At 44.2% G+C, this 21,457-nt stretch overlaps 1 protein-coding gene across 2 annotated transcripts in view; it reads left to right on the plus strand.

Moving 5' to 3' along the window:
- Positions 1–21,457, plus strand: part of RNASET2 (ribonuclease T2) — a 200,511-nt gene that overhangs the window by 98,493 nt on the left and 80,561 nt on the right. For both annotated transcript variants that reach the window (XM_069769450.1, XM_069769451.1), the window contains exons 4-5: positions 4,665–4,720; positions 17,579–17,636. In XM_069769450.1, coding sequence (XP_069625551.1) covers positions 4,665–4,720; positions 17,579–17,636 — 114 coding nt within the window. The remainder of the gene's footprint in view (positions 1–4,664; positions 4,721–17,578; positions 17,637–21,457) is intronic.

The raw sequence follows: 21,457 nt of genomic DNA on the forward strand, positions 1-21,457 counted from the left end.
TGTGCCTCTACGTTCTGTGCCAAGAAAAGTCTGTTTTGGGACTCTGGAAAAGCTACCCACATCGGCTCTGACTAAGTTGTCCCTGATGTTCTGTGGGCGTCGTTTGCACATGAGTGCGGGAGTCTGGAAAGCTTCAACATTAGGATAAGATTTGGCTAAAATGGGCCAATGTTTGTGGATGATGTTGTAGACTTTTGGCATAATGGGATGGTGCGTATGAATAAAAGTGACCCTTTCCTTAGAGGGAGCAGAAGGTGTTGCCAGCTGGGGTTCAGTGGCTCTAATTTTCTCCTTAGTGAGGAGTTCCCGAGGATATTGTCTATTTTTAAATTTCTGAGCCATTTCTTCTAGACGAGTGGGAATGAGATTAGTGTCAGATACTATCCTCCTGATACGTGAAAACTGGGAGCGTGGCAGACTATTTTTGGTTGAAGAAGGATGGCAACTGGTATAATGGAGTAAATTATTGGTGTCTGTGGGTTTGGTGAAAATATCTGTAGAGAGGGTACCCCTCTCGTTTTTAATCAGAAGGGTATCCAGGAAAGAGATTTGTTTCATGTGCCAGTTTAATGTAAACTGTAATTCTGGTCTAATGGAATTGAGGGTATCAGTAAAGGATAGGAGGTCCTCTGGAGTCCCAGCCCATAGACAGAAAATGTCGTCTATGAAGCGTAGCCAACATTTGCTGTTTTGCTGGAATAGGGCATTGGTATAAACATGTGTTTGTTCAAAGTTATCCATATAGATATTTGCGTACGCGGGCGCCATGTTAGCGCCCATGGCGGTCCCGCGTATCTGTTGGTAAAACTGGTCACCAAATAGGAAGTAATTTTCCCTCAGGACTATGGATAGGAGGTCAAGACATAGATTGGTGAGGTTATGACTAAGGTTAGATAAACGGAGGAGTTCCGCAACGGCTGTAATACCTTGTGTATGTTCTATCGAAGTGTACAAACTCTTAACATCGAAGGTGGCTAAAATGCAATCAGAGGACACATTAGTGATCTGATTGATGGAGTGGAGGAAATGGCCAGTATCCAAAATAAATGACTGAGTTTTCTTAGTTAGTGGTGTTAGTAATTTTTCTAGGAAAACGGAGATTGGAGCTAAAATAGTCTGTGGAAGCCACTATTGGGCGGCCGGGTGGGTTAGTTAAAGATTTGTGTACTTTTGGCAAGGTGTAAAAAACAGGGGTGACCGGATTCTGATTAACTAAAAAAGTGACAGTTTTGGAATCGATAGTGTTCAAAGTTACATACTTGGATAAAGTCTGTTGTATTATGGATTTGATTTTGAGTACTGGGTCTTGAGGGATAGGTAGATATGTAGTGGTATCGGACAATTGGCGGTGGATTTCTTTGACGTAGTCAGTGTGGTTCTGGACCACAATAGCTCCGCCTTTGTCTGCAGGCTTTATTACAATATGTTTATTGTCCTTAAGGGACTTGATGGCTTGTTTCTCTATAGGTGTAATGTTGTTACATGTAGGTAAAAAACCTTTATGATGTTGATCTAAGATCCTATCAATGTCCCTATGTACTAGATCAATGAAAGCTTCAGTGGCATTAAATGAACGTGGGGGGCTAAAGTTGCTCGGATTACGTAAACCCAAGTCCGTGATGGAAATCTCGGGAGGTGGATTGTCACCTAGGGAAGGGACTCTATTCCCCTTGGTCTCTTGTTCATGACCAAAATAAGTCTTCAGGCGAACATTTCTATAGAAATGTTGCAGATCTTGGGATAGTTGGAATTTATCCCATGGGGGGGTAGGGCAAAATGAGAGCCCTCGTTGGAGAATGGTTAATTCGGACGGGCTGAGTGTATATGTGGAAATATTAAGGACTGAGTTGGAGGGTTTACCTGCGATCTGGTTGTCATCCGATCTGCGGTATTTGCGGGCGGACCTCCTTGTGCGTCTCCCTCTGCATGGCGGCCCCGGACTCTGGCTGGTGGTCTTTTCTGAAAAAAAACGATTCTGTGAGACGGTACCAGTGGAGCTCTCGCTGTCTGTACTGTGAGAGCCGGTGTATCTTGGATTGTATTTGTAGTTTCGACGCCAAGAGCCCGTATTGGTGGAATCCTTCCATATATACACCCGGTCTTGGGTATAATCTTCGGTATCTCTCTGGAATTTGGATCTTTTCTTATCTTGTAACGCTTTGCGGTGGTCTTCGATAATTTTGTCTGTTTTAGATTTCAGACTTTGCCACTCGGTGGTAGAGAGGGTTGAGCCTAGTTGTTCTCCAATAGAAGAGATTTTTTGTGTTGTTTCAGTGATGGCCGTTTGTAGGGTTTCTATGGTAAGAAGTATAATGTCCAGAGAGCACTTGTTGAGGATAGACTGAAATTTCTCGCAAAATTCAGGCCTATCGGAGAATCAGGTGGGTCTCAGATGGCACCGTAAACCCCGTGGAATTCTGCTGAGTTTATGATATTCAGCCAAGGTGGTTGCGTGTAGATCATAAGAAGTAAGGCGTTTCCGTTCCCTCTCGTAGTCCCTGGTACGTACTTCCTGTACAGGGGTTGTAAGGAAATCCCCTGGGGTAGTTACTCTTGATAGCATCCTGGATGCTGTCGTCTCGTCAAAGGCGAAAGTGTTAGTCGTCATTGAGGGAGCGGGTGCAGACGTCAACTAGAGATATCGTAGTAGAGGGTAAGACGTGCACTCTTGCTATAGGTGGTGCAGACTGAACATGGAGGGGTTCTCCACACTATCGTCTTGGATAACAACAGTCGCACTCAAGAATGAAAGTCTTGAAATTTCTTTGCCAAACAAACGTGGTTTTTTTATTGTTGTAAGTGAACACCAAAGAAATATCACCGCAGTATTTACAGAGAGATTCAAAGTTTTTCAGGGTAACGTTTCGACCCGCCGGGTCTTTCTCAAACCCCACTGTAACAAAAATATGTACAACATCACAACACATGAAACCAAAACACGAACAACATAAATAGCTAGGATTTAAATACATATATACAAAAATAAATATAAAGAGAGTCCCTATATTGTTGAAAATTACGAAAACGTCGCCCAGACTGTGGACATGGCGACAGCACGACAGGAACTAATGAAATCCTGGCAGGTATACTGGTACAGAGCTTCAGGCTTTAAAACGGACATATATTGACAAGGTAGAAAAAAACTTTAGTGAAACAACTGGTGGGTTCAAAGTTCTCACCACACATCTAGATAAGTACCTTGGGGGTGTAGTTTCCAAAATGGGGTCACTTGTGGGGGGGTTCCACTGTTTAGGCACATCAGGGGCTCTCCAAACGCAACATGGTGTCCGATCTCAATTCCAGCCAATTTTGCGTTGAAAAAGTTAAACGGCACTCCTTCCCTTACAAGCTCTGCCATGTGCCCAAACAGTGGTTCCCCCTCCCCCACATATGGTTTATCAGCGTACTCAAGACAAATTGCACAATAACTTTTGCGGTCCAATTTCTCCTATTACCCTTGGGAAAATAAAAAAATTGGGATCTGAAGTAATTTTTTTGTGAAAAAAAGTTAAATGTTAATTTTTTTTTTTAAACATTCCAAAAATTCCTGTGAAGCACCAGAACATCTTCAATGTGGTATTTCGCCCCATGAGGGGTGCATTTTTTAGAATGGTTTCACTTTTGGGTATTTTCTATCATATAGATCCCTTAGAGTGACTTCAAATTGATGTGGTCCCTAAAAAAAAAAACGGTGTTGTAAAAATGAGAAATTACTGGTCAACTTTTAACCCTTATAACTCCCTAACCAAAAAATTTTTTGGTTCCAAAATTGTGCTGATGTAAAGTAGACATGTGGGAAATGTTACTTCTTAAGTATTTTGTGTGACATATCTCTGTGATTTAAGCGCATGAAAATTCAAAGTCGGAAAATTGTGAAAATTTCCCAAATTTCCGTTTGTTTTTTTTCCACAAATGTAGCAAGTCATATCAAAGAAATGTTACCACTATCACGAGATACAATGTCACAAGAAAACAGTGTCAGTCACCGGGATCCATTGAAGCGTTCGAGTCTACAACTGTGAACATTTAGTTTTCTTTTTTTATGGAGCAAGGAAAAAATATTTCAAAATAACTGAAAACTTTAGTGTGCATAACTATTCACCCCCCTAAAGTCAGTACTTTGTAGAGCTGTCTTTTGTGGCAATTACAGCTGCAAGTCATTTTGGATAAGTCTCTATGAGCTTTCCATATTTTGCTACTGGGATTTTTGCCCATTCCTCAAAGCAACATGTTGCACATGCGCCATCGCATGTCCCGGAAGTATTTTGCTGTGTTCCGAGACGTAGTGCGGCGGCGCATGCGCACTAATGCTTTTAGCCTTTGCCTGCAGTTGGGCAAAGCATACTGCGTGTGCGCAAGGCAAGATTGCATTGCGCACGCGTGAACTACGGAGGAAACCTATTCAAATTCAAGAAAATATTGCGGCCAGCGGGAAAGGAAGGAGTAAATGAAAGAAGAGGAAACACCGCCCATTGGACCGGACACAGGGCATTTACATAGCCCGCCAAATTCAGGTGACAGAGTCCCTTTAAGGAAACCCCCTTTTTTTCCCATTTTGAACACCCTTTATGTGTTTGATCTAAATATATAATGAAAATGTGTTACAAATTAAACCGTACATGCATCCTATTTTCAAATTTATTTTCATTTGTCATTCTATACAGATGGCTGAAAAGCACTGTGAACATCTTCCTAGCTATTGGACACTACATGGACTGTGGTAAATTGTCGATATAATAATTAGTATTATGGGATTTCGTTTTGTTTTCTGACAAGAATGAGTGAACTAAGACAGAGTCAATAGATTTAAAGTGTAACTACTATCATAATGAAAATACATGTTAACATTTTTTTACATTCCTGTTTAACAATGTTGCACTTCTGTTTTGAGGCATATGTAGGAATCGTTGGGATTTATAGCAAAACTCCTAATTGGGCTTCGTCCCCCACCAGCCAAAAAAAAATCTGAAGTAGATATGGTCACGGCACATAGGCGCAGTCACGGAAGGCCATACTTTCCAACTTTTAAAGACAGGAGGCGGTACATGTATTAGGCTTTTTTAGGGCTCACACTCATCACATAAAATCGGTCTGATGTTGATCCTGAAAAGTAGGATGAGTGTCATGTGAATACAGTGTGATTTTTAGCAAGTAGCATCCATCTGACTTTCGTTTGACATATGTATGCAATGAGGTTTTAATATTCAGCTTTTACATACAGTAGTGTCAGTTCAAGCTAGCTTTGTAACTAATAAAGCAATATTGTATACACATATAGATAGAAAGATGCCATTAAGATATATAATCAGTGCTTTACGTGTTTAGTTTTCTGTACTTGTATTTATTTCAAATTTAAATAAAAGAAAAAAATGGTGTGGGGGGTCTTTCATATTTTTCTTAACGGGTTGAGGGAAAGCAGACAGCTGGGGGCTGATGTTTATAGCCTGGGAAGGAGATAAAAGCTTGGGAAGCTCCATATTTATTATCTGCTCATAGCTGTCTACCTAGCCTTTACTGGTTATTAACAAGGGGTGAACCCCCAAAAATGATGTGAGGTGCCCCTATTATTAATAACCAGCAAAGGCTAGGCAGACAGCTGTGGGCTGATATTAATAGCCTAGGAAGGGGTCATGGAAATTGGCCCCCTCCCAGACAAAGAACATCAGCCCTCAGCTGCTCCAGAAATGGCGCATCTATTAGGGGGACCACACTTCATTTTTGGGGGGTCCCCACCTTGTAATAATCAGTAAAGGCTGTGCAGACAGCTGTGAGCTAATATTAATAGCCTGAAAAGCTCCATGTTTATTATCCCCTTCCCAGACTATAAACATCAGCCCTTAAATGTCGTTTTTCCCTAAACCAGTTAAGAAAAATTTGGGGGACCACACGCCATTTTTTTTTCTCTTATTCTATCTATATATATTCTATTCTGATGGTTCAGGCTGTTAATGTACTGTACTCCACTGATGAAATGTCGGGTTTCCTACGAGATGAGTGCATCAGAGTGCACTCATCCATTTTAAACGGAGAGGAGTATGAGCCCTGAAAATAATCCTATTGAATCCACTTGGTGTCCCAGGCTTGACTCACCAGCTCCACATTGGCCTTGTGGTCTGCTCCTATGCTGAATGACTTCTGCTTGATCTTTGATTTGCTCTTATTCATATTGCTGATTTCTGTCAGTTAAAATATTCTCCCTCTGGGGTCAGGCAGATGGGCCTGGCCTATAGTTCCACTGACAGCTATTTCAACCTTTTTCCCATATGCAGGAATACTCACTCTGCAGTTCTTTGTTGGTTAGAAAGCTGCTGCCAGAATATTTTGGTGATTGCTTATCTCACTAAAAACAAAAGGCATACTGATATCGGACATGCTGGATGATGATCTACCCTCCCCCAATAGTATCTGTTGGGAGGCTCCCATACACATTAGAACTCCATCATAGCCTGCTGATATTATCAGTTCAAATGACAAAAATCTAGTTTGCATGGGGTCTTTTAGGTCTGCTGCTAGAGATGAGTGGAACGATCCGTGGAGGATAGAGTTAGAGTCAAATTTCCTTCAATTCATTTTTTTTAAATTAATTAAACCACTTTGAGATTTGATTTTCGGTTCGTAAAAAAAAAAAAAAAAAAATCATGCCTGCCAAAGTCTCCCAAGCTGTTGAAGTATTAAAGAGCACAGGCTTCTCTGTAATGTCCTACAGCTACATCAAGTGGATTATCATACGTGTGGCTGATTTCACACTTGCGTTTCAAAACGCATGCGTTTTAAAAAAAACGCATGGTGAAAAAAACACATGTAAACGTGTGCAAACGCTGCGTTTTTTTGACGCATGCGATTTTGCATGTGCTGAAAAAAATGTGGCGTTTTGACGCGTTTACATGCGTTTTTTCATGCGTTTGCGGTTTTTAAACGCATGCTGAGAAAAGTGTGACAGCTGCCAATCATCAAAATAAAGTAAAAAACCCACTATAAACAGAAATAGTTAGGGTTAGGGGTAGGGTTAGGGGTAGGGATCATAACCCTAACCCTAAAGGGATCTTAACCATACCCCTAACCCTAAGCCTAAAGGGATCCTAACCCTAAAGGGATTAGGGGTAGGGTTAGGGTTAGCATCCCTTTAGGGTTAGGGTTAGGATCCCTTTAGGGTTAGGGATAGGGTTAGGGATAGGGTTAGGATCCCTTTAGGGTTAGGGTTAGGATCCCTTTAGGGTTAGGATCCCTTTATCACCTTTATGGTGGGGGGTGGCATATCAGTGTGTTTTCTGTTTTTTTAAAATAAAAACGCATGCGTTTTTAACGCAAACAAACGCATGTGCTTAAAAACGCATGCGTTTACATAAACATCAATAGGTTTTTTTGCCGCGAAAAAACGCATGCAGTTTTTTTGCGGCAAAAAAATGCCGCAAAAATTACTACATGTTGCATTTCTGCAACACATCGCATGCAGAAAAAAACTCATGCGTTGCAAAAACGCGTCAAAACGCATGCAAAAAAACGCATGCGTTTTTAATGTTAAATATAGGGGGAAAAACGCATGCGTTTTTTACCGCAAAAATGCAAATGTGAAACCAGCCTGTTACAGTAGTGTTCAATATATGAGCCATTACAGATGGAGTACAGTTTGTACGGCAGAGTCATTGTCACGACTCTGGTGTCCCAAGACCAGGGGCTCCTTCCCTGTCTCTAATGCTAGGAGTGCCCTAGCTCTCCCTATTCCCTGGACTTTTTCTGATGGTGAAGATGCCAGGACCACGTACCTTGCCTCTTGGCTCCTGAATCCACCCTCAGTTTGTACCATTACCCCACCCAGGGAAGAGTGGAGTAGTAGTGTTCCGCAAAACACCAACTAGACTAACAAGGTAATATGAACAGCAACTCACACTAACGACATAGAAATACATCGGTGAGTCAAGGATGGGGTAAAACCAAAGTAGGAGAAGGGCAATTGGTACACACTCAAAACCTAGCAAAAGTCAGATAAATCCACCAAACGCCTTCTCAAATAACAACGACCAACCAACAACCTCCAGCCATGCAGAAAAACCTCCTCTGCCAAGGAGTGCTAGCCAGGGCTGAGATTATATAGCAGATTGGAGTGGCTAACAGTCAACAGCTGAGCCTTAATTCAGGAAATATTCCAGGAGTTCTCAACTGGACAGATTAACCCCTTCACTGCTAAAAGAAACCTGCACCATTTAATATGAAGGTGAATGGCTTCTAATATGTGCAGGAGTAGAAGAAATCAGATGCTGGGTAAGTCTCTCGCTTCTGTAGAGTGTAAGCTCTTATTGACAGCACAGTTCTTTCTCTGTATTTCCACTCCCGCTTTCTTTTAATTCACCCTCTGTAACATTTCTCTCTCTCTCTCTCTCTCTCTCTCTCTCTGTCCTTTTCTTTCTCTTGCTCCGTCCTTCTTTACTCTCTCGCTTTCTTTTCTCTCCTCTCTGTCCTTCTTTTCTTTCCCTCTGTCCCTCTGTTCTCTCTGTTCTTCTTTTCTCTCTTCGTCCCTCTGCTCTCTGTGCCTTCTCTCTCTCTCTCTCTCTAGAGAGAGAGAGAGACCCCAGAATGGAAAATGTGCATGATTTGAATGGAGAAATGCATGAAATACTGGATTCATCATTTCAACACACGTTTCATACTTTTTTTCACTGGACAGAAAAAACGTACCTATGAATGTTTCCTCCGGCCGCCGGAAAACTAATTTTAGATGGATCAGTCAAAAAAAAGATGAAACGTGTGGCCATCAGGCGCAATCTGGCGCTAATACAACTCTATGCAGTACAGCAAAGTCCAAGTGAAACGGCTGTAAGGGTATGTTCACTCCGTGTACTTTTAAATAAGTTTTTCCCCTGTGTTCTTGCTACGAGAAATACAGCATTTTACTGTACCAGTAAAGTGAATGAGATTTTTGAAATGTTGCTGCAGAGTAACGCAGTCCGTTAACGCTGCCATTAACCCTGCAAGTGTGACCAACTTTTTACTATTGATGCTGCCTATGCATCATCAATAGTAAAAACATATGTTAAAAATAATAAAAAAAGTCATTATATTCTCACCTTCCGGCGTCCGCGGCAGCCTTTCCCGCTCCTCGCGACGCTCCGGTCCCAAGAATGCATTGCAGCAATGACCCGTGATGATGTAGTGGTCTCACGAGACCGCTACATCATCACGGGTTATTGCCGCAAGGCATTTCTGGGAACGGAACATTGCGAGGAGCATCGCTAAAGGCCTGGGCTGGATCCGGGGGCTGCCGGAAGGTGAGTATGTAACTATTTTTTATTTTAATTCTTTTTTTTAACAGGGATATGGTGCCCACATTGGTATATACTACGTGGGCTGTGTTATATACTGCGTGGGCTGTGTTTTATACTGCGTGGGCTGTGTTTTATACTGCGTGGGCTGTGTTTTATACTGCGTGGGCTGTGTTATATACTGCGTGGGCTGTGTTATATACTGCGTGGGCTGTGTTATATACTGCGTGGGCTGTGTTATATACTGCGTGGGCTGTGTTATATACTGCGTGGGCTGTGCATATACTATGTGGGCTGTGTTATATACTGCGTGGCTGTGCTATATACTACGTGGCTGTGCAATATACTACGTGGCTGTGTTATATACTGCGTGGGCTGTGCTATATACTAGGTGGCTGTGCTGAATACTATGTGGCTGTGTTATATACTACATACAGTCATGGCCAAAAGTATTGACACCCCTGCAATTCTGTCAGATAATACTCATTTCTCCTTCGCCTCATTGGGGGACACAGACCATGGGTGTATGCTGCTGCCACCAGGAGGCTGACACTAAGTAATACAAAGAAAGTTAGCTCCTCCCCTGCAGTATACACCCTCCTGCTGGCCCCCAGCTAACCAGTTCTTGCTTAGTGTCCGTAGGAGGCACACGGAGGGGTCTGCTATTCAGACCCAAAGAATTTACCTTTTTACCTTTTTTACCTTTTACAACGGACGAAGGGGGCGACGGATTCTTTCATGGTCCGATCTCCCCCGAACCAACAACAGGCGAGCACGGGAGATTCACCTCTCCGTATCCTCTCCTGCGACGTGGGAAGCCACTGCCTGAGCTGATTTTAGGGGCGACGGACCCCTTCATGAGCACCGATCTCCCCCCTCCCTTATCAGACGAGCACTGAAGTTTCACCTTCAGTATCCTCCTCTGCAGCCAGGCCTATTGCCGGACATTCAGCCCTGTCCACCAGGTTTTACCCTCGGCTGTACAGAGGCACCTTCCAACGTGGCGTCCGAGCAGCCCCCACTGCATCACCACTGAAAAAGCGGATGATGGAAGGAGGCAGACGGTTCCTCTCCACCCCTCTTCTGCAGGGATGGTGGATGGAGGCTCCCCAACCCCTACACCGTCCTATCTTCCCTGGCTCAGCTCTACCTGCAGCATGGGGTAAGTGCACGTGAAAAATTGAGTTTTTTGGCGGTCATAGGTGGGCTCCATAGCGCCAGGGTCCCCACAGAGCTTAGCGGTCCTTTCCCCTTCAGTCCGCGGGTGCGCGCCAGCTGAGTCTATAAATTTAGTCCCCGGCTTCGACCCTGTTTAGGCCGCATTCTGGGAAGCCCCGCCCCCCGCCTGCATCACTCTAGCGGCTCCACCCCCCTATTCTAGCGCTTCTCATGCAGGACGAGATCTCGGCGGCCATCTTCTCCCAGAAGTTTCCGGTCCCTAGTTCTTCTGGAAGGGGCTGCTGCCGGCGGTTTTCAGCGCTGTAGTTGGCGCTATTCCAGTCGGGGGACTCAGAATCCCGGTAAGGTGAATCGCTCCCTTCCCCCGCAGCCCCGCACGTCCGGCAGCATAAAGGGTCTAACTTCACGGTTTTACATACTTGGGACCTGCATTCTCTCAGGTCCCCTGGTCTTTGAGTCTCATGTCCGGTGGCCGCTGGGCTTGACTCGTGCCCAGTAGCCGCTTCAATGCCCAGTGGTCGCTGGGCTTATAGGTGCTGCTACTGAACGGAGATTTATTGGATCCGTTATTGAATGCTGTGTTCCAACTACTCGGAAGTTCGAGCCCAACTTTCCCCAGTTTTTTCCATGGTGTTTTCTCATAAACCCTTGACCTGCATTTCCTGGTCTTAAGGGTTCCCTAGTTTAAAAGGGGCATATTACCAGCAGAGCCGGTCACATTTCTCATAGTTCTTTATCAATTTAGCTCAGGAGCCTTCGCTGCCGCCTATTCCGGCTCCTCCCAGAGTACCTAGTTCCCCTCATGGGGTCCCACCTCTGGCATAATCTTTAAAAAAAAAAAATGCCCCGGTGTTGTCCAGCATTCCTGGTCTTAAAGAAGCATGACCAGCATTCCCGGTCTTAAAGGCACACGACCAGTATTCCTGGTCTTAAAGGCACATGACAAGTATGCCCTGGCCTTAAGGGCACGTGACCAGCATTGCCCTGGTCTTTAAGGCACTTGGCTAGTATGCCCTGGCCTTGAAGGCACGTTACCAGTATTTCCTGGTCTTATTGTCTCATGACCAGTATTCCCTGGTCTTAAATGCACGTGACCAGTACTCCTCGGTCCTAAACGCTAGTGAACAGTATGCCCTGGTCTTAAACTCCCATGACCAGTACGCCCTGGTTTTTAAAGGCACATGACCAGTATGCTCTGGTCTTAAAGGCACATGACCTGTATGCCCTGGTCTTAAGGCATTTGTCCAGTATGCCGTGGTTTTTAAAGGTGACCAGTACGCCCTGCTCTTTAAGGATCTCGACCAGTATGCCCTGGTTTTAGAGACACGTGACCATTATACCCTGGACTTAAAGGCACATGACCAGTATGTCCTGGTCTTAAAGACGCATGACCAGTATGCCCTGGTCTCAAGGGCACATGACCAGTATGCCCTGGTCTTAAAGGCACATGTCCAGTATGCTCTGGTCTTAAACGCAAATGACATGTAGGCCCTGGTTTTAAGGGCTCATGACCAGTATGTCTTGGACTTAAAGGTGCATGTCAAGTTCGTCCTGTTTCTTAAAGGCACATGACCAGTAGGCCTTGGTTCTTAATGGCACATGACGCACAGGAACTGTATGTCCTCCTCTTAAAGGCACAAGACTAGTATTTCCTGGTCTTAAAGGCGCATGACTAGTATTGACTGGCCTTAAGGGCACATCAGCAATCCTAAACTGGTCTCCCTATCTGAACTCTGGAGCACTCAACATGCTCCCTATCCTACAATGGGAGTCGTCGGCTAGCAGGGGCCGCTAGTATTCTTGAATAACGTACAGGTTCTAGAAAATGGCAGTTTTCTTTTCCTGATCTCTCCCCCATGTTTTGTTGAGAACAATGCGGAATATGGATCGGATATTGCCTTGATTTGCCAGAGCTTCTGAGAAAGAGGGACTCTCTCTCTTTATATCATCAACAGGTTGACGGGTGATGCACTGGACAGAAACCTCTAAGTTGGATGCCATTCCGGGTCGGTTTTTTATGGCGACGGGTCCTTTAAGGGGCTCTGATTTCCGCCCACACCTTCAACAGATGAGCATATGGATTGTCGCCTCCGTGTATCCTCTTCTGCATTCAGGCCTAACGCCAGACAACCTGCCCGGTCCACTCGGGGACTTCTACTCTGAGGATGTACGGAGGCACACATTTTTGGCGTCCAAGCACCCCCCCCCCTTTCTATCATCACTATTTAGCGGATGATGCAAGAAAGCGGACGATTCCTCTCCGCGTCCCTGTTAAGAGGACGATGGATTGAGGGTTCCTAATTTTTCTACTCTGCACAACGATGGCTAGAGACCTGCTGGTCGCAGTCCCGCATTCTACCTCTTGGCAGATTATCCGGGTAGAGTTTCTTGTGGTATACCTACCAGTATCCCTGCCTGATGTATCATCATTTAAGATACCACAGACGGTCGGATAGCAAACCTAGTTCGTTCCGTCTTGTGGTTTCGGGTTCAGCGCTTTTCCCTCCCTTAGCCGCCACATGGGTTGCTTGACCAATGGTCTCCTGGTCAGAAACCTTAACTACTTCATCTTCAACAATATAGCTGGCCAATCTAATTTTCTGAGCGGGAGACTAGCAAGGGATCGTATCTCCTCTACAGACCCAACCAGCAGTGGAAGCATTGTCCAGGATAGCCTAGATCTAAGGGATCTTGGTTCCTAAATGGAGGGAATCTAACAACCTTGGTCAAGGTCCTCCTTTTTTCTATGGAGTTCCTCCGCTCAGTTATTACTTCATCAGAAAGAGGTGGACTTTTCTGGCATCCTTAGACATTCGGGATTCTTACCCTCACATGCCTATTTCTTCCCGCTACAACAATCTCTTCACCTTTCCATTTGCGAACAGCATTTTCTAGTCTCGTCCTTGTCCTCCGGCCTGGCTACCACACCAGAATGGTCGCAAGGGTCATGTCGGTTGTCGTGTGCTTCTTGCACCCTAGAAGCATGGTCGTCCTGCTCTTAGGTCGACTTTGTAGCTGCTCTTCTAGGACTACGCTGAGTCGTCTATATCTCTTGCAATACCCTTTCTCTGGGCTGGCAGCTGAACTTAGACAAGTTTCTTTTCCTCTTTCCCAGTTCAGCAGATCCTCTTTGAGGATGATCCTGCTCATGCAGGATGATTATTCTCTCTCGAGTCAAGGTCGTGGCTCTTCTCCAGAGAGCTTGCGCACTTGTTCTCTCATTCCCTCGGTTCATTCAGTTCGCTAGGAGGGCTCTGAGGAATTGGACAATAATGGAAGCAGTTTCCTTCGCTGCGCTTGTTTTTCGGCAAATCTATCATGCTTTCAAAGAGTACTCTCTGAGCTCCTTCCTCTCCCAGAGCCTTATCCTGATCCAATGGCCATTGGGGGAATTCCAAGGCCAGTCTTTTTCTCCCGATCATTTCTCTGGAGTTCTGAACGGTACATCTAATCCTACAGCAGGCCCACTTACTTTAGGCAGGTCTTCAGTTGGATATCGCCACGGCTGTGCCACTCGTTAACCATCTAGCAAGTACCCACAGTCAAGCGCCATGGCCCAGGTATCTCTCTCTCTACTGATGAGCCGAGATCTTTCATTCAGGGATCTCAACAGTACTTATCCCTGGAGTAGAGCTCTGGGCGGCAGACGTATTCGGGCGGCAGATGTATTCAGCCGTCGGGGTTTCTCCTCTAGTGAGTGGGAACTTCACTCGGAAGTCTTCCATCGGATCTGCCTTCACTGGACTACTCCAGATGTAGGTCAGATGGCGTCCAAGCTGAACGCCAATGTACTCCGATTCATGGTTTGGCCTTGACTTCCAAGACCATCGCAGTGCATGCTCTGTTCTTCCACGGTACCAATTTCTATATCTCCTCTTCTTCTACTTCTGAGATCTTTTCGGAAGCAGGAAGGGCTCCAGGGATCCCGGGAGAACCGCACTGACCATGTCAGGGTTTGCTTGCTTGCTGTTCTTCTAGTTTTCCGTCTTATTGCGACAAAACTGGAAAGATGGACTTTCTCGCAGGGAGCCTTAACCTGTAGTTCTTCCCTTCCGCGTACCGTTAGATCCGTGGGACCCTAACGTTCCTGGGCATCTTACAGTGGTCTTCTTTTTTGGATCCGGACAGCCTTCACTATCAGGGAAGGTCTCTTCCCTTCTTTCTCTGCGTTCTTGTCCTACTGATGAGTCTTCGGAACTCGACGTTCTGTTCTTTGTCTTTTTTCCTTATTACCTCAAGGCAGGGTTGCCCTCAGGACATCCCCTTCCCTCATTGCCAAGGTGGTATTGTATTCCCACTGTTGCAGGGGAATCGTTCTCTCATCTCTTTCGACTCCGCTCCACACACCTCGGAAGGGATCCTCCATAATCTGGAAGAAGTGAGTACTTCGAGTGGGTACGTATCGAGAATGGCGTCCTGCCAAGGGTTGGACGCTTTACTTGGCTTTCTCGATGGTAAGTAGGCTTCCTGACAGTCGCAGGAAGGGTCTAGCCGTTTCTTCGGCCAGGTTAGCCTGGTGGATTGTTTTCTCCATCCAGGAGTCCTTCCGAGCTAGATTTCAGCCTATTTTCCTGTCTGAGGGCTCTAGGTTCCAGACTTCGGCAAGCACGACCGCAAGCTTGCGGACTCCTCCAGTCCGCATACATTCTTGAAGCACTTTTATTCACATACTTCTACAGATGTGAGTCGGGGCAGGCGGACCTTGCAGGCCGCGGTGGCGCACTTGTAAGTAGCGGTTACACGGCCTGATCTGATGTTGTCCCCACCCAGGGACCGCTTTGGGACGTCCCATGGTCTGTGTCCCCCAATGAGGCGAAGGAGAAATAGGGATTTTTGTGTACTCACCGTAAAATCCTTTTCTCCGAGCCATTCATTGGGGGACACAGCTCCCACCCTGTTATTAGCTTATGCTTTGTTTTTATCTTTTGATATGTTATACTCTCATTTATAATGTTACATGCTATACGTTTATATGTTGCTATTGATCTCCTACTGCTTTTGCACTGAACTGGTTAGCTGGGGGCCAGCAGGAGGGTGTATACTGCAGGGGAGGAGCTAACTTTCTTTGTATTACTTAGTGTCAGCCTCCTGGTGGCAGCAGCATACACCCATGGTCTGTGTCCCCCAATGAATGGCTCGGAGAAAAGGATTTTACGGTGAGTACACAAAAATCCCTATTTTCTTCCTGAAAATGATTGCAAACACAAATTATTTGGTATTATTATCTTCATTTAATTTGTCTTAAATGAAAAAACATAAAAAGAATTGTCCTAAAGCCAAATTGGATATAATTCCACATCAAACATAAAAAAGGGAGTGGACAAAAGTATTGGCACTGTTCGAAAAATCATGTGATGCTTCTCTAATTTGTGTAATTAACAGCACCTGTAACTTACCTGTGGCACCTAACAGGTGTTGGCAATAACTAAATCACACTTGCAGCCAGTTGACATGGATTAAAGTTGACTCAACCTCTGTCCTGTGTCCTTGTGTGTACCACATTGAGCATGGAGAAAAGAAAGAAGACCAAAGAACTGTCTAAGGACTTGAGACCAAATTGTGAGGAAGAATGAGCAATCTCAAGGCTACAAGACCATCTCCAAAGACCTGAATGTACCTGTGTCTACCGTGCGCAGTGTCATCTAGAAGTTTAAAGCCCATGGCACTGTGGCTAACCTCCCTAGATGTGGACGGAAAAGAAAAATTGACAAGATATTTCAACGCAAGATTGTGCGGATGTTGGATAAAGAACCTCGACTAACATCCAAACAAGTTCAAGCTGCCCTGCAGTCCAAGGGTACAACAGTGTCAACCCGTACTATCCGTCGGCGTCTGAATGAAAAGGGACTGTATGGTAGGAGACCCAAGAAGACACCACTTTTTACCCCGAGACATAAAAAGCCAGGCTGGAGTTTGCCAAAACTTACCTGAAAAAGCCTAAAACATTTTGGAAGAATGTTCTCTGGTCAGATGAGACAAAAGTAGAGCTTTTTGGGCAAATACATCAACATAGAGTTTACAGGAGAAAAAAAGAGGCATTCAAAGAAAAGAACACGGTCCCTACAGTCAAACATGGCGGAGGTTCCCTGATGTTTTGGGGTTGCTTTGCTGCCTCTGGCACTGGACTGCTTGACCATGTGCATGGCTTATGGAGTCTGAAGGCTACCAACAAATTTTGCAGCATAATGTAGGGCCCAGTGTGAGAAAGCTGGGTCTCCCTGAGGTCATGGGTCTTCCAGCAGGACAATGACCCAAAACACACTTCAAAAAGCACTAGAAAATGGTTTGAGAGAAAGCACTGGAGACTTCTGAGGTGGCCAGCAATGAGTCCAGACCTGAATCCCACAGAACACCTGTGGAGAGATCTAAAAATGGCAGTTTGGAGAAGGCACCCTTCAAATATCAGGGACCTGGAGCAGTTTGCCAAAGAAGAATGGTCTAAAATTCCAGCAGAGCATTGTAAGAAACTCATTGCTGGTTACCGGAAGCGGTTGGTCGCAGTTATTTTAGCTAAAGGTTGTGCAACCAAGTATTAGGCTGAGGGTGCCAATACTTTTGTCTGGCCCATTTTTGGAGTTTTGTGTGAAATGATCAATGTTTTGCTTTTTGCTTCATTCTCTTTTGTGTTTTTTCATTCAAGACAAATTAAATGAAGATCATAATACCAAAGAATTTGTGTTTGCGATCATTTTCAGGAAGAAAATGAGTATTATCTGACAGAATTGCAGGGGTGTCAATACTTTTGGCCATGACTGTAGCTGTGCTATATACTACGTGCATGTGCTATATACTACGTGGGCTGTGTTATATGCTACGTGGGCTGTGAGACTCTTTCGCCCGGGACCCTCAAAGACCTGCAGCTGGCCCTGGTTCACTGATTGGTCGCGGCCGGCTGCGAACAATCAGTGACAGGTGCAGTCCAGCCGTGAATTGGCGCAGGATTTGAACCACGCTTCGCTAATTGGTTGCGCCCGGCCAGCCAAATCATCTGTATTCATTGCATTATTCTGAAATCTTCATAAATACACTACATACATATTCTAGAATACCTGATGCCTTAAAATCGGGCCACCATCTAGTGTTATTATAATAATATAACCTGTATCTATCTTTGTGATGATGTTAGCAATTCTGTTTTTTAGGCCCGATAAGGCAGAGATGTGCAATAGTTCCTGGCCTTTGGACTTATCCAACATTGAGGTATGCTGCACAAAAGTAACTCAAAGTATTTTATAAATCACCCTCAGAACTTTTATAGGTACCTTCTACATAATAAAATAAGTAAAATAATAAATTAGAGTACCCTCAAGGCGGCAGCGATTATGCATATTCTTTGGGAATTTCTAAGATTGGCAGCATTTAATTTGATTTGTATAACCAATAATGTTACAGTTCCCACTCATTCTTTGATTATATTTTGAGATCTGGGAAAGACAAACAAATCAATATACACCAAGAAAGTTAGCTCTTCAACGTCTTGTCATATTTATGACAAGAAAACCTATTGCTATGTACTGGATTTCAGAATCCCTTGCCCCCCACTCAACCCTGCCCCCCAATGTGTGTTGAGAATGTGAGACATGTAAATTCTCGTATACCGCTAAAAAAAGTGTATATTAAAGGGAATCTGTCAGTAGGGTCAACCATACTAAACCGTCTATATGGGAAGGTAGGTCATAGGAAGCTAAATAAAGTGAAATCTTAATATATGCGATCTGATATCTTATTCCAGAGAAATCCATATTTTTCCTATGTGTAAATGAGCTGTTAAGATCTGTGAGCGGACACTAATCTCCCAGAGAATCTGCCTCCAGAGCTTATTGTAAATGAAAGGGGACATAACCAGTGTGAGACATGTAATGACTGACAGTCTGCTTTCATAATCACACAGTAAACAGTACAGCAGGATGAAACTTGTCAAATTAAACATCTGCATCTACACGTCTTATCATAGTGCTACAGCTTCCATCTCACAGGCAGGTATTGTCGAGGAAAGGGCAGTACAGCACAGCTGATAGCACTGAGAAGATAACTGTAACTTCAAATCTATAATATAACGCTGGATATGTCCTTCTTTCCGAAGCCGGTGTAGGCTGTGCCTTTGCAGTGTGGCCGGAGTCAGGAGGACTGGAGGACGAGTGTGGCGCCAGAGTCAGCTATCTTCGGATGAGGCTGGAGGAGGAGTGTGGTGCTGGAGCCTGCGCATATCGCAATCTCTGGCACCATTTTATTTAAATATTTAACGCAGACAGGGCGCTGCAAGGGAGTGGGGGAAAGATGTGTAGGAGTGTTTTTGTATGTTTGTACAGAGGGGGAAAATAAGTATTTGATACACTGCTGATTTTACAAGTTTTCTTACCTACGAAGAATGGAGAGGTTTGTAACACTCATCATATTTACACTTTAACTGTGAGAGACAGAATGTAAAAATAATAAAACAGAAAATCACATTGCATGATATTTAAATAATTACATTGCATTTTATTGCATGAAATACAGTTAGGTCCATATATATTTGGACAGAGACAACATTTTTCTAATTTTGGTTATAGACTTTTCCACTATGAATTTTAAACAAAACAATTCAGATGCAGTTGAAGTTGAGACTTTCAGCTTTCATTTGAGGGTATCCACATTAAAATTGGATGAAGGGTTTAGGAGTTTCAGCTCCTTAACATGTGTCGCCCTGTTTTTAAAGGGACCCAAAGTAATTGGACAGATTCAATAATTTTAAATAAAATGTTCATTTTTAGTACCTGGTTGAAAACCCTTTGTTGGCATTGACTGCCTGAAGTCTTGAACTCATGGACATCACCAGATGCTGTGTTTCCTCCTTTTTGGTGCTCTGTTAGGCCTTCACTGCGGTGGTTTTCAGTTGCTGTTTGTTTGTGGGCCTTTCTGTCTGAAGTTTAGTCTTTAACAAGTGAAATCCATGCTCAATTGGGTTGAGATCAGGTGACTGACTTGGCCATTCAAGAATATTCCACTTCTTTGCCTTAATAAACTCCTGGGTTGCTTTGGCTTTATGTTTTGGGTCATTGTCCATCTGTAGTATGAAATGACGACCAATCAGTTTTGCTGCATTTGGCTGGATCTGAGCACACAGTATGGCTCTGAATACCTCAGAATTCATTCACCTGCTTCTGTCCTGTGTCACATCATCAATAAACACTAGTGTCCTAGTGCCACTGGCAGCCATGCATGCCCAAGCAATCACACTGCCTCCACCGTGTTTTACAGATGATGTGGTATGTTTTGGATCATGAGCTGTACCACGCCTTCACCATACTTTTATCTGTCCATCATTCTGGTAGAGGTTGATCTTGGTTTCATCTGTCCAAAGAATGTTCTTCCAGAACTGTGCTGGCTGTTTTAGATGTTTTTTAGCAAATTCCAGTCCAGCCTTTTTATCCTTGATGCTTATGAGTGTCTTGCACCGTGCAGTGAACCCTCTGTATTTACTTTCATGCAGTCTTCTCTTTATGGTAGATTTGGATATTGATACGCCTACCTCCTGGAGAGTGTTGTTCACTTGGTTGGCTGTTGTGAAGGGGTTTCTCTTCACCATGGAGATTATTCTGCGATCATCCACCACTGTTGTCTTCCGTGGGCGCCCAGGTCTTTTTGCATTTATGAGTTCACCAGTGCTTTCTTTCTTTCTCAGGATGTACCAAACTGTAGATTTTGCCACTCCTAATATTTTAGCAAATTCTCGGATGGGTTTTTTCTGTTTTCACAGCTTAAGGGTGGCTTGTTTCACCTGCATGGAGAGCTCCTTTGACCGCATGTTTACTTCACAGCAAAACCTTCCAAATGCAAGCACCACACCTCAAATCAACTCCAGGCCTTTTATCTGCTTAATTGAGAATGACATAACGAAGGGATTGCCCACACCTGTCCATGAAATAGCCTTGGAGTCAATTGTCCAATTACTTTTGGTCCCTTTTAAAAACAGGGTGGCACATGTTAAGGAGCTGAAACTAATAAACCCTTCATCCAATTTTAATGTGGATACTCTCAAATGAAAGCTGAAAGTCTGAACTTCAACTGCATCTGAATTGTTTTGTTTGAAATTCATTGTGGTAATGTCTATAACCAAAATTAGAAAAATGTTGTCTCTGTCCAAATATATATGGACCTAACTGTAAGTATTTGATCACCTACCAACCAGCAAGAATATTGGCTCTCAGAAACTTGTTAGTTTTTCTTTATGAAGCCCTCCTACTCTGCACTCATTACCTTTAATGAGGGCACCAGGGACAAAATTGTAGACCTGCACAAGGCTGGGATGGGCTACAGGACAATAGGAAAGCAGCTTGGTGAGAAGGAACAACTGTTGGCACAATTATTAGAAAATAGAATAAGCACAAGATGACTGACAATCTTCATTCGTCTGAGGCTCCATGCAAGTTCTCGCCTCGTGGGGTAAGGATGATTCTGAGAAAGGTCAGGAATCAGCCCAGAACTACACGGGAGGACCTGGTCAATGACCTGAAGAGAGCTGAGACCACCTTCTCAAACATTACCATTAGTAACACACTACATCGTCATGGATTAAAATCCTGCAGTGCACGCAAGGTCCCTCTGCTCATGCCAGCGCATGTCCAGGCCCTTTTCAAGTTCGCCAATGACCATCTGGATGATCCAAAGGAGGCAGAGTAGAAAGACATGTGGTCAGATGAGACCAAAATAAAACTATTTGGTATCAATTCCACTCGCGGTGTTTGGAGAAAGAAGAAGGATGAGTACAACCCCAAGAAGACCGTCCAAACCATGAAGCATAGTGGGGGAAAGATACTTTAGGGGTGCCTTTCTGCAAAGGGGATAGGACGACTGCACTGTATTGAAAGGAGTATGAAATTGTTCATGTATCATGAGATTTTGGCCAACATTTTTCCCTCAGTAACTTGACAATGACCCAAAACACACAGTCAAGGCAACAAAAGAGTGACTTTGTAAGAAACATTTCAATGTCCTGGAGTGGCCTAGCCAGTCTCCAGATCTGAAATCAATAGAAAACC

This window comes from Ranitomeya imitator, chromosome 5, assembly GCF_032444005.1.
Source record: "Ranitomeya imitator isolate aRanImi1 chromosome 5, aRanImi1.pri, whole genome shotgun sequence".
Classification (NCBI taxonomy): domain Eukaryota; kingdom Metazoa; phylum Chordata; class Amphibia; order Anura; family Dendrobatidae; genus Ranitomeya; species Ranitomeya imitator.